Source organism: Caloenas nicobarica, chromosome 1, assembly GCF_036013445.1.
Source record: "Caloenas nicobarica isolate bCalNic1 chromosome 1, bCalNic1.hap1, whole genome shotgun sequence".
Taxonomy (NCBI): domain Eukaryota; kingdom Metazoa; phylum Chordata; class Aves; order Columbiformes; family Columbidae; genus Caloenas; species Caloenas nicobarica.
The window spans coordinates 209,259,286-209,273,183 of NC_088245.1; the positions used below are offsets into that span (position 1 = coordinate 209,259,286).

Sequence of the window (13,898 nt, forward strand, 5' to 3'; positions counted from 1 at the left end):
TCCGCATGTTCTCAGTTGCCTGATGACCCTTCAGAATGAGGTAAAGAAGGAAAAACTACATTTATTTTGTTTACAACTAAATACTCCAGAGCATTACACAACTATGAGACACTGCTGCCAGTTTTCCATCCTGTAATTTCTTCCACTTTAAATGCAGTTTCAAAAGAATATTTCTATGAGTGTACATGCAATACTGATTTCTTGTTGCAGCCAAGTACTTCGATTTAAAAAAAAAAATGCATAGGCAAGTAGTTTTCACAGATTTTAATTTTAAATAATTTTCAGGCGTAATACAAAAGTTACAAGTTTGTCTATTCAGACTAATCGTTGTTTTTGGGTTTTTTTTTCTTTTTTTTCCTCAAAATTCTTCATGGAGTTACTTGCTGCATCTTTCAGATAGCACTCATCAGAAAGCTCTTCAAATGCCACAATTGAAGTTTATGTTTTCCAGAAGAGAGGGTTCTGTGTCAGACGTCTCTGGAAGTTCTCATACCTAGAAAAACAAAACCAAACCACAAAAGCTGCTGCAAATAAAAACGCCTTCAGAAATGAGACAAATAATATAGTCTATGCAGAGAACATGATAAATCACATGTATTTCACACCAGGGAGTAAACCCAAAATCCTTATTGATTCTGTATCAAGAATATTAACAGTGAGACTCGTGTATTTTCAACAACAACATGCATTAAGAATCATAATTGTTTTGGTTGGAAAAGACCTTTAAGTTCGAGTCCAACCATTAACCTAACACTGCCAAGTCTAAAAAACTATTCTCTAACAAATAATGGAATCGCATACGCACACATGCTGTTCTAATTTCACTTTCCATACTCACAGAAACAAGTAAACCACAAACTGAACATCAGAATTCATTAGTGAGCTACCATGGAGAAATGGGGAAAGACGACAATTCCTGTGACTTTCTCAAAAAAAAAAAAAAAAAAAAAAAAAAAGCCTAAAAAATCCTTTCGATCCTCACAAACCCAAGCTGTAAGGTATCAAAAGAAACATGAAACAAAGAAAAAAAAATAGTTCTCCTCCATCTTATAGTTCCTTCCCCAATTTAAATGAGAAAAGAGACTCTAAAGGGTTTTAAACCCACTCAAATTAGAGAAAGGCTTATTTATGAATGAATTTCTAAGCCGAACTATTGAATTTCACTGCAGGTCACCCACTGCAGAGTGGGCGTATCGCTAGCTATAATTAAACACCTTATAATGACTCACAAACACAGGAACAGAGCTAAAAAACCCGCTGGTTTAACAGGTTTCTATACACGAATGTGTTCAGTTTAATTATCAGAGCTATGCCTCACTTCACGACACTGTTTTGAACAACAACCAAAAGCAAATTCAGCATCATCCAGGCCATGACCAGCCATTTCCCCGCTCCATCAGCCCGGCTTTGCTTCAGTTTTTCTCAGAGACCTTACCCACATACGTTCATGGAGTGCGTGAAGTTACCTGCTGAACAGATCTGCACTAACGATAAAAATGTATTCAGAGAGCCCAAAATTCTGTTTTTAACAGGGTTTAGGTTAATACTGTAGAAGCTAAAGTGGGTTAAAACTGATAAACTGTAGGACTGGTGGTAGTTCACAATTCATCTCCAGACTACACAGACCATCCCCATAGATATTTCTTAAACCAGTCCCTGGAAAGCAACTCCCAGAGAGACGTTTCTGTTTGTGCTCGGAGGTCTTGGTGGCAGAACCACATCAACTGGGAATGTGAGCAATATAACTATGCTGGAATTACATCTAGGAAGAGACCAAGTACAATAAATAAACACAAATTGACAACTCTCACAAACACTTTAAAAACATTTTTGCATCATCTCACTGAATAGCATGACAGCAGTTCAACACTTAAGAAATCAGCTGGTATGATGCCAAGAAAAAAAACCCCACTTGTTACTAGAGATTCATTGCCATTACCATTTCAGAACTACATTTGCAGGAATGAAAGCTTCAGAAGGATTCGGGGTCATCTGTGCCTGAGTAACAGCAAAGGAGGAAGCAAAGTTATAGAAGTTATCCAACATCTTCTGAGTGAACTGAAATTAAAAAAAAAAAAAAGGAGAATTTTAAGTTAGTTCTTTTTTCAGTTTGAATTTTTGCACAAAAGTTTAACAAATCCGAAACTCCTATATGAAGTAAAATTAGCATTGCCATCTAAAACACAGTGTGAAAGCAGATACAGTAGATCCAGGCATGTCCATTTTAAAGTGATCAAAACATCCTAACTCTCAGTCTTGCCCTCAGATGCGTTCATCATCCAGGAATCCTTTTCCGGATCTTCACTCGCCCACTCTCTGCTCAATTTCATCCAACTGGATAAACAGCTTCGGGGAGAACATTTTTATCTTGGGACAAAGAAGTGACCAGAGCTGTCCCTCTCCTGCAAATTAAACATCAGCACAACTGCAGACCAGGTCAAAGCTGCTGTTCCAGCTCATGGCAAAACATGAGTCACTACACCAGCTGAAAAGTCTGTGATTGGCCTCTTTACAACTCGTCAGATTCTGGCGACAGGGAAATTTCCTTTTGCTTCCACCCCAGAAAGGTTGTTATCCTGGCATCTTCTGCCACAAGATCTTACTGGGGAAAACATGAAAAAGATGAACAGGAAACTCCTAAACTGTAGGAACAAGGAATTAAAAGAGTAAAAGAGAGGCCAAGAAGCACTGAGCACTGTGTGCAGAGGATGAGGCTGCAGGACATTCCCAGCCACGCTACAGATGCATAAGCCTAAGGTACCTTCATCTTTCCCATATTCTCTTTATTTTAAAAAAAAAAAAAAAGTTTTGGTGGGAGAACAAACTATTTTCATAGACAGTGAAATGAAGGAGGAAAAAGCACAGGAGTTGGACTCGATGATCCTTGTGGGTTCCTTCCAACTCAGGACATCCTGTGATTCTGTGATATATGCACATCCTTGTGCTTCCCTCCACCTGCTCTGACAAAAGGAATGAAAGAATTCAGAAGAACCCAGAAGTCTCAGTCTCACCCCACTCACATGCAGAACTCCAGTTTCGTTCCATTTTTTTCCATACATGTTTTTTATAATATATGTAGAAAAAATAGATATACAATCATAAAGCTTCATAAATCTTACTAAAAATGTAGTGGGAAAGCAACCCCTTAACTTAGATACAGATGATTTTGCCTTTAAAAAAAAAAAAAAAAAAAAAAGCACTTCTATTGCTATAATGTAGCAGTGCCTAATGTCGAATATTAAATCAAAGCCATTAGTCCTTCACAAACACACTCCCAGTCATATACCCTTCCTCTGCTATCTACTCCTCAAAGGTTTTTTTGTCAATTATGACTTTACACATTTTCTTTATGAGTAATTACTACTTCAACCTTTGGTTCAACTGCATTCCGGGAATGCAATATACAATTTCAGTTAGGATGCTACTATTTTTTTTAATAGAAAAATCCACCTAACTGGAAATAACATTTGTAAAGAAGTTAGGCAATCACGAGGTGTTTTTTATTTTCTTTAAATATTATTGCCACAAAAATCCACCAGCCACCTTGCAAATGACCTTATGTGACACATTAAGTCATGACTTAACTAGTGCTATTATGAAAATTGGTGTTATTTAGATGTCACTTGCTCCTAACATCTCCAGAGAAGCTCAATTAACAGTACTATGCAAAAATAGCTGTCAGTCAACTCCTAGTCATGCTAACTTTCTCCAAGAGACTTTACTTATTTGGAGCTTTATGCACATAAACTGCTACAGGACATCAGCTACGTCATCAGCATCACTGTTCAATTACTAATCTACCTCAGAAAGTGTCTGTAAGCAAAGCAAGCAAGAAAAAAAGCCTCAAGAAAAGCCTCACCAACTGCTGAAATATTAAAAGATAATGCCAGAGCAGTCGGTGTTAGGGAAATCAAGACCTGCCAAACAGATCCAGCTTGCCTTGAACTGCTGTTAGATGGCCAACAAACCACCAGGGCTGGCTGAGGATTTCCAGAGGTTCAAACTAACAGGCAGGCTGAGTAAAAAATGGCAAGTGTTGCAGCCCAAAGCCTGGTCCATGGGGAAAGAACTGAGAAAAACAAACCAAACCAAACCTAAAATGTCTTTTCTGTAGGAGAGGAGATGATTCTGTAGTTCCGCAGAACTACATCAGAAGGATTTCTCAGGGTCAGTGGATACCTGTCTGCATCAGTGCCAATGTCAGCCTTGACTTTTGAGTAGTTTTGAGCATCCCTGCAAATCTACACACTGGAGTTCCAGCACCTCCAAATCATCCAAAGATCCACTGTCTCTTACGTGTCTTTAGTCAGAGCTGCTCCTATAAGGAAGCATCATAAATATTTTTACAGTAGAGTGACATCGAGACGAGTGAGTCTATTGGCCTGACTCCACTGAACATGCAAAATCCAATCCTTTACAATAGACAGTTTTCCAGTGTAAGAAAAAGTAACTTCAAAATATAAAAGCATCCAGCCAAATGATTTGACGATTAAGTTGGTTACAATCCTATAGCCACCTATAGCAGCTTTTTTTTTTTAATTAACTCAGAGGCTCAATTCTTAAGACTTTGGTAGTACAGAGAATTTCTGAAATTAGAATGTCCACGCTACCTCCGTGAATGAATCTACTGATGACACAGCAGCACTTGCAACAGGAGTCTGCTGGGCCAGGTTCTCCAGCAGTTCCACCGAGATTCCAATCTGGGCCACTGTTGGTGTCTGAGGGAGGTTCATGGCACCAAAGGGATGTTGACTTCCCTTCCCTGAAAGCATCACAAACAGCACATGTTAGATTTGGCACCCACTCTGTTACTTAAATTACTGTGTTTCTTCTGTACAAGGTATTTTTCAAATCCCACCAGAGACATCTCTCTATCTCAGAAATACAGAAAAATCACACAGTCCAAGGACAGGCGCAAGTACACACAAGCACAACAGATGAAACAGTGTGATAGGTACACTTAAAAGACACAGCAGATCTTAAGGAAAATTCTAAAAAAAAAAAAAAAAAAAAAAAAAAAGGAAAAACATCATTTTAAAGCTTCCTGTTAAGTACATTGATTCAACAGAAAATACCACCTGTGAGTAAACAACAGCAGAACCTTTCTCAATAGGAACTAACCCTTTAATTCACATTGCAACAATTGCAGATAAGCAGGAAACATGCAGCCCTGCTGCACAGTTCTTTGATTCACTCATTCGAACCATTCGAACCAGGTGCTTGTGAATCTGGTTGCACACTGAGATCTGGAGCAGCCATCCTTGTGCAGGGCTGGGCAGCCCCAGGACTTGGCTGAACTGCCCCAAACCACCAACAGCAGCAAAGGCCAAAGGAGTAGCCACAGAACAGAAAGGCCTCTGACTTTGCCAGAGACACAAGCAAAACAATTAATCGGGAAGAAAATCACCCCTAACTTGCATACTGCTCATATGGGCATCATCCCAACCCTCTGCCATCATTTCTGACCTTTCTCAACTGAGTGTTAACTGGCACTTTCAGTCCCAGCTTCAGCCAGGGGCTCTGCAAACAACAACAAGCACCCAGAGTCATGTAAATCACACGCTCCTCTTTGTCAGCATCTCTAAAAGAAAACACAGGAAAAACATCTAGGGGCCACAATGCTGCCAGAAAACAAATACTCATGCTCCACCTAAGTTTGAACAAACACAATAGACAAGTACCCTCTTAACGCAGAAGTGATTTTTTTTCGGTAGCACTCTGTGGCCTCTCACTAGCAGGAAAAAGCGAAGCCGATCAAGAGTTGCCCTACAGACCAGGCAACACCATCTTGAGCTGCGAGGAAGGCCAACTGAAATCTAAAGCGCCATCTGACTTAGTTCCATGGTCAAAAACTCAGCCGGCAAAACCAGCACAAGTTTGAGGAGCCAAACTGAGACTCAGAGACTGAAGATCTCAAACTTGCCTGTTCTTTCTGCAGAGACACGAGGCACTACCACAAAGAAGCCAACATCCAGCCCATCCAGAACACACATTCGAAAACCCAACATCCTTTTCAACTGAAGCAGAGCGTCACTCCTCACTCCAGACGCTACAACTGCAATACAGTGCTACATTCAAGAGTAAAGCACTTGCTATTAAAGTGTTACTTTAACACAAGGCCAATAAGAAGACAGTTCATCTGCTGAAGTGCTATTTGGAAGTGTTCTGAGAAATGCCATTGCTATATGATGTTAACCTTTAGCGTGGATAGATGCTTGCTTGATAAAGGTACAATTTATTAAAGTATTAAAAAAGACAGAGAAAAGGTACTGGAAACCAAATATCACACAAGTTCATGATTAAAAATCCCAATAACAATAGAGCTGGTAGAAGTTCTACATCTTGTAACATCCTCACCCGAGAAGCTGACATTTACAATGAAAATGTCACATCCTCAAGCAACAGGCTCCATCAGAATGTATCACTACTTTAGAAAGCCACCCATGACCTAAATAACAAAATACATCCATTCTGTCACTTTGCACACACTCCCATGGAACCACTCCCTTGGAAAGACATCAGCCTAAAAGGGTGACAGAAAAGCATCCCCTGCCATCCTTCCACCAGCTGAAATACACTCTGCATTTTCAATGCTTGGCTCTTGCAATTAACCTTCCAAACACAGAGAACGCAGTACGTTAATTAGTAATGAAATACAAACTCAGGTTTTTGCATTCAGACCCCGCACTCTCCAACATACTATGTCATTGCAGAGCAACTGCCATCAGGAAAATATTTTTTTTCCACCTCTTCCTTTTCCTTCATTAAACCCTTGATTCAAGACAGCGAGCCCTCATCGCCATGTCAAAAACCTCACCCAGGTGCAGGCCTCAAATGAAGACAGTATATTAGATGGTATATTTGTAAGTGGAAAACGGCATCACACACACCATGGCATGCTGCACAGCAGAAAAAGTCTGCAATGGGAAAGATTAACCTGTAACTTTTATCCCATTTGTCAACACACTTCCAGTAAGGGTCAAAATCCCAGCCCAAGGTTTGCTTTCTATTTCTACACCACTTTCAGGCACAAATGAAAAATTAAAAAAAACCCAAACAATTCTAAGGCAAGGAGCATTTCTAAGCCCCTTCTTTATGCACAGTCACATGAAATTCATCTACTCTCAATCAGTAAAACAACACACAGTCAGAGAATATATAATTGCATGCAGTAAATTATTACCAGCCATTAATCCTCTCCAGATCTAAAATTACAGACAAGCCAGTAACAGCGACAACTGCCAGCAACGGCATTCTTCTAAACCTCGGTTCTCTAGGCCAAAACTGCTTCCCTGCAGCAAAAATTCCTGCTTTGAGAAGAGCGGTCAGCAAAACATTATATTCAAAACACTTTCCAAAGCAACCTAAACACTCCACCTGTGGCAAAAAACCCCAGCAGAACCCATGTCTTGCCTTCCAGGAGCCATCATGCTCTGCAAGAGCATCAGTAGCCCAAGCAAAAAAACTTGAACTCTTCAGTCGCAGCACGAGAAGTGACCACAATTCCTTGTGTTGAGTGATACAAATCACAGTGATTTGATGAGGAATGTCAGCAACCTTCACAAATGAACACAGTTAGCACTACTAGTGCAGCTCCAACAGGCACCAAGGGATCTTACTACAACATTTATTACAGCTGCAGTTTATTACACAAAAAATTGTACAATTTCGAGAGATCAACTCAGCCTCTTTCACAAAGGTATATTGCTATGTTATTCCTCTTGGCACTAAAGAAACTACTCAGCTTTGGTAAAGCCAGAAATATTCTGTTCTGCCTTGACTACAGGCTGTTAAACATTTCATCTATAAAGAAAAAAATCCAGAAGTGGGAAGACTAAGAGCCTGAAAAAATATACATTGACTGTCACCCCACTGAGGGGTGGGGAAATGACCAGAAAACCCCAAAAACTCACAAACACACATTATTCGGCTTTTAGCATGAATTGACAGAAAAATCAAAATGAAAGTTTTCCAAAATCCCAGCAGGAGCATCATCACTCACAAACTTACTAAGAGTCAATCAGCATTACATACAGCAGGGAGGATCATTTCTGTTCACCTTTAGAAATTCGACTGCTGGAACACAAGTTGTCTCTGCTCCACTTCCTAACTAAAACCAAATACAAGTAACACTGCCAGCCCTATACAAACATCGGAATATCTCAAAGACAACCCAACTGAGAAGATAATTAATTTAACTAAATTACCATGCTCTACATATAAGCCACGTGCCAGAATCTCACTCTTATAAGTCCTGGTATGGTGTACTTGGACACATTTTCTTAGTCTGGAGGGTTGTATCACAACCAGCACCATGATTCTGTCTTCTCTAATGCAGAACACTTGCCATAGCCCTAAATAATTCTTGACACTTCCATAATGTATTTGATAATTAAGCTCAGGCTTTCCGAATTCTAACTACCGATTTTGATGGAGGAGGGAAGAGGAGTTAATTTAACAGTTTTATTTCCAGCAAAGATGGAGATTGCATCTGAAGAGAAGAAAAATAATTCAGATTTAATGCTTATTGCAAAGCCAGTCACCATTCTACATGATAGTCAATCCTCAAAAAGAAACACAGCATCATAGAATCATTTCAGTTGGAAGAGAACCCCAGGATCACCAAGTCCAACTATAACCTAACTCTAGCACTAAACCATGTCCCTAAGAACCTTGTCTAAATGCCTTTTAAACTCCTCCAGGGATGGTGACCCCACCACTGCCCTGGGCAGCCTGTTCCAATGCTCAATGACCCTTTCCATGAAGAATTTTTTCCTAATATCCAATCTAAACCTCCCCTGGTGCAACTTGAGGCCATTTTCTCTTGTCCTATCACGTGTATTAATCCTGGGCCTTTAGCTCCTAGACTTATAATAAATATCAGCAGATGCAAGACTTTACTTACTAAATCAAGGGGTTAAAACAACAACAAAAAAAACAAACACAAAAAACCCCACAAACCACACACACACTTATATTTCTAGCCTCACAGCATAGCTTTTGAATGGTTAAAAGTTAGCAAGAAGAACAGAAAACAACATTCAGAACAACAATCAGTTTGTAGTGAAAATACTAAGAAATACAATTCAAACTTTTCCTGATTCTAGAAGATCTCCCAAGGAATCTTTTAGAGGGTCCTATGACATTTCTGCGAGACATCTTCAAAACCCCATCTGAAAATATTTTATTCAAAGAAGGTTAATCGAGTTCAAATGGCACTCGTAGACAACATAAAAGTGTCCAGGTTCATAATTTAATCTCTACTCCACAAATCACTTTCACATTGAAGAGTTTATTCCACAAAAGCGATTTCCTCTTCAGTTCATCTATTGAGACGACCTTCCGGCATTTCACTTGGAAACACTGCAATGTTCACCGGCATTGCCTTTCCTTAGCAAGCACAGGACAGGAAAGTGAGAAGCAAACAAAACCTGGAGCAACATCATTTTACTTGACCCTCACAGCCCTGAAGCATAATTCCACATCCCCAGATACTGTATTTAACAGCTCAACCAGTCCTTACAACAATGTGCAACGTGGGCGAGTCACACACATCACAAAACCTGTGCGGTTCCATGTTTCAATGTAAGAGTTACAAATGATACATTTAACCTTTCTCAAAGTCTCTGTAATGAAACACTACACCACAGCAGCTGGCCACACATGTCCATGTAAGAAACACACTGGCCCTTTTCGTCAAACAAGAAACTCTGCTACAACTACTGTTTCACAGGAAGCTGACAAACAGGGACACAAATTTGTTCCTCTCAAAAAGGGATTAAGTTCAAGGAAATACAGCACTCCACAATATTTTCACTTTGCAGCACAGCTATTAATACAACTATATAACATCCCCAGCAAGGAAGTTGATGTCACAAATACACTGAATCTATGATACAAAATTTACACTTTTTCGCATGATTTTTAATGCACTTATTCCTAACATAACCTAACAAAAAGCTGACATAAGCTAGACACTTCTAAAAATTCTCCACACTGTTCCAGCTCACAAAAGTAACAGGTAGACTTTTTTTCACATTAGCTTTTGCAAAGCCCATATCAACTTCATTCTAATTCTCCAAATTAGCCCCCAGCCACCTCACATTAGTCTGCACTTACCAGATTAGAAATAGAATCATAGAATGTCCTGAGTTGGAATGGACCCACAAGGATCATCAAGTCCAACTCCTGTCCCTGCACATGACAACCCCTCATTTCACACCATGTGTCTGAGGACGTTGTCCAGTCTCTTCTTGAACACTATCAGGCAACCTCTGTGTTTCTCAGAAGCCTCAATTACAGGTTGGCTTGACACACTTCATGCCCTCAGAAAAAGTGACAATGTTGAAAACACCTTGATAAAGCAGCCACTCAGCTTTCAACTGCTATTTTACACAAACTGAGCCTCAACAGCCAAGATATAAACATAATCCCCTAACGTTTCTTAAGCAGGGGATACAACTCCGGTTCAACGTCTTTATTTGGCCTCTTCATGGAACGGCACTGCTCCTTGCTATGAATTGGGGGCACCTGAGAACCCCAACGTTTGTTGCAGGACATGCCACTGACATTTGTCCTCCTCCTTATCCATTTCACAGATGCATATGGTCCCATCAACAGCCTGCTTAAAAACTTAGCCTGAGGTAGTGAAACCCCAAAACGCAGATTTCAACAGTTGGTGAAATCTCTCAATGATCCCAGCTCTCTGTAATCCCTCTCTGGTCTCCCCTTTCTGCAGCTTCATAGTCTTCTCCACCATACAACTGTTTCGGGTCATGGAAACTAAGGCTGTGTAGCTTATACTGACTCCACAGTTGGAGAGAAGCTGTAGACAACGGGAAGGGCTGAGGTCTCTCTTGCCTGGATCACATGGCGTTGCAAGTGCATTCAACCGTGTCACAGAGTTCTTCCTCAAGCCTCTCAAGCATGAGGAACATACCATAAAAACCGGCAGAAGAACCAGTGATCCACTTCACTGTTTCACTAACAACATCACTTCATAATATACAAAAACCACACCCCACAACACCTTCCTGTGACTGTTCTCTCTTCTGAAGAAAGCCCAAAGTTTTGAAGAACATATATGATCAGAATTCATTTTGCTCTGGGCCTTGAGAGCTCTCATCTCATGTCACACTGCCATCCAGGACTGACTGAAAAGCAAGCATGCCACGTTATGAATTAATACACTTTATCACAGCAACCTCAATTACCTGAACAGAGATTCAAGTTAAGGCTGTAGAACACACTGAAGCCCTCAAAAATGTGTGTTACTTTACGATGATAACACTTGAAGCTGCTTGACTGACATATCCGTTCCTTTAATAAGACAAAGGCGTCGTTATTGGGGCTCTTCATCATTTTTAGGATATGCATGGCCAACCCCCCATATATTTAGGAAAAAACTTCGGTCACCAGCATTCTCTGACTCCACATAAGGCAGAATTCTCTGACCCGGGTCTATATAAATAATACTAGAACATTTGCAAAGCTGCTTTCCAATGACAACACCCTCTCCTGGACAATTTTATAGCGCAACCGCTCCTGAAAGGGAAGCGGCTGTCTGAAATCACTGCGTCAGACTTCGTTAATTACAAAACCTGTCTCTGTGCTACAAAGAATACAACTCCTTAACAGTGGAAGCTGAAAGAAACATTGCAGGCAATGTCTAGACATGAAGAACATGCTATGGAAGCCAGAGAGCCATTCTTCCTCAGATTCTCCACACAGAAGCACTGGCACACATGCCAGGCATGCTGAAAGGAATTTCCACATCAACACCATATACAAGAGAAGGTGAGGGAGAATTTTGCCAGGAACACACAGACAGACTTCCACGAAGCCGACAAACAGGTTTGGGTACCACATCTGCTTGGGACTACATGAAAACACACAGTGGTCTGCCTTTTCAAGAGGCTTCTTGTTCAAAACAACCTTCAAACATTTAACCGCTTGTGCATGCAGGAACACATCTGTTTCACTGCTACGTTCTACCAGTCTTACCAGATTTCAGACCAGAAATCTTAAAGATGGCACTTGGCTTCTCATTAGTGACAAACCCCAGCAGCTGCCACACTGCCATCCCATTCTGGTCTGGGTAACAAAAATAGACAGATCCTCCCATTCCTTCTGGAAATGGTATTGTTCCCAGCATGAAGACCACTACGTGGTTGATGTTTTCATAGTCCGGTAAATCAAATACAAATTTGTCTTCAGCCACTTGTTGGGGAGCTGCTTGTACCTAAAGAGAACAAAACTTTTATCAGTATTACTGCATGTTTCATCTTTGACCGTAACTGTGAATTTCCTTTTACAGAAATACACCTGAAGTGGAACATAACAGAAAGTGAGGAACGTGCTAACCTAAACAGCAAAAGCCAGATAAAAAAATCAAACACAGCAGAAGAACAACTGCAAAAAATATTACTGAAAAGGCACAACACTCTTGTTCTACCTGCACTGCACATATATCCCACCCGGGACTACAGGATCAGAATACCTTCGCTCCCCATGTGCGTAGGAGGAAAATAGGGTGCAGAAGAGGTTGCCAAGTCTATAAGCAGTGGCTGTTGACCACCTGGCTGGCACAACCCCAGGAGCATGGAAACCTGTTCACATAGGAAATACAATAGACCTTGAGACAGGCAATTAGAAGGATGCCGGAGCAAAAGATACCCTCCTCTTTACCCGAGATGCCACATCCTTGCAGCCAAGGCACAATCTAGCCTTAAAAAGCTTCTTTTAAGCTGGCAGCTTGTCTCTGAGGAGCCCAAGCCCCTCCGTTAAGAGAGAGGACGGCAACCTCCCGGCAAGGAGGCTCTACAATGCAGCTGCCTCTGGGAATGAGGGCGGCAGCAGCCGGGCAGGTGAGACAAGGCCGGCGAGCTCCCCTCAGCCTGGGGCCGGCCCCGGGTGGGAAGGCGGCGGCCCCTGCGGCAGCTCCAGCCCGGCCCCGAGCGGGTTGAGGGCCCCGCCCGCGGCCCGGGCAGCGCTCACCAGCCTGCCCGCCACCAGGCAGCCGAACATGGCGACGGCCGCCGAACCCCCTCAGAAGACGCTTCTCTGCTCCGGGGCCTCCATGAGCGTCGTCTCCCGGAAATCAACGCGCCCCCGCTCACCCCGAGTCACTTCCGGAGCGCGGCCCCCGGAGGCGGGCAAGGGCGGTCGGACTACAACTCCCGTGGTGCAACGCGCGCCCGCGCAGGGAACGGGGCCGCGGGTGCGGCGCGGGGCCTGACGGGAAATGTAGTTCGCGCTCAAATCCCGACAGAACCGGCCAACGCAGTGAGGAGCAAATAAAATCTGCGTTAAAAATTAAAACGGAGATAAAAAGGAAAAGTTAATGAAAAAATTACCCGTTTAGACACGCTGACATACACCAAGTGTACAGAGAGACAACTCCTACAGCCGTATATGACTTCAAATTACCGAGACGCTGCCATGCGTATTATAAAAATGATGAATTACGGATACGGCTCAGGCACTGGACGTTCACACTGAAGAAACACAAACGTCGTGTCCATTCGCTGTGGAAATGGATGTTGAGCGCCGTTTCAGAGTGCACTTGGTGCTAGGAGCACAAACCTCCTGGACTTCAGCAGTAGCTTCTACAAGTGAGGTTTCCAAGGCTGCCTCGAACCTCCCCCAGACGCCTGCAAAATAGTCCGATGGCTGGGTTAACATCACCTGTGGTTGCAGAGGCACAAACAAGTCAGTCTTCCAAGGGCAAACGCAAGGACAGTCTTTGCTGCGCCATTTTCCTTTCCTTCCAGCCCATGCCTCTCAATGTCTTCCCACTTCTGCAAAACCAGGGAAGGATCACGCCAGCAATACAGGAATTTAAACTTCAATGACATGTGGCCGTGGAAGGCGACTAGAAACCTATGGTTATGTTTCAC

The 13,898-nt window shown here is 42.0% G+C and overlaps 1 protein-coding gene across 4 annotated transcripts; it reads right to left on the reverse strand.

Annotated features, from left to right (window-relative positions):
• Positions 1 to 234: 234 nt before the first annotated feature.
• On the reverse strand, positions 235 to 13,108 carry HIKESHI (heat shock protein nuclear import factor hikeshi). 4 transcript variants are annotated; one of them, XM_065650394.1, is made up of 6 exons: positions 12,997 to 13,108; positions 12,498 to 12,608; positions 12,004 to 12,184; positions 4,611 to 4,762; positions 1,940 to 2,058; positions 235 to 493 (listed from the first exon to the last, which is right to left on the reverse strand). In XM_065650394.1, exons 1-6 carry the CDS (start codon positions 13,024 to 13,026, stop codon positions 439 to 441), a joined length of 648 nt encoding a protein of 215 aa, XP_065506466.1. In that variant the 5' UTR covers positions 13,027 to 13,108; the 3' UTR covers positions 235 to 438. The 4 variants fall into 4 exon arrangements, with proteins under 4 accessions (XP_065506466.1, XP_065506457.1, XP_065506437.1 ...); XM_065650385.1 differs by lacking the exon at positions 12,498 to 12,608 and having other exon boundaries at positions 1,940 to 1,998; positions 12,004 to 12,241; XM_065650365.1 differs by lacking the exon at positions 12,498 to 12,608 and having other exon boundaries at positions 237 to 493; positions 12,004 to 12,241.
• Between the last annotated feature and the right edge of the window lie 790 nt (positions 13,109 to 13,898).

Excerpts from the sequence above, each read along its gene's own strand:
- HIKESHI (XM_065650394.1), bottom strand. The coding sequence starts at position 13,026 with ATGTTCGGCTGCCTGGTGGCGGGCAGGCTG. Across the intron at positions 12,185-12,497 it reads CGCACATGGGGAGCGAAGGT|TATGAAAACATCAACCACGT; the intron begins ATTCTGATCCTG and ends GATTTACCGGAC. Across the intron at positions 2,059-4,610 it reads CAGTAGATTCATTCACGGAG|TTCACTCAGAAGATGTTGGA; the intron begins GTAGCGTGGACA and ends TTTTAATTTCAG.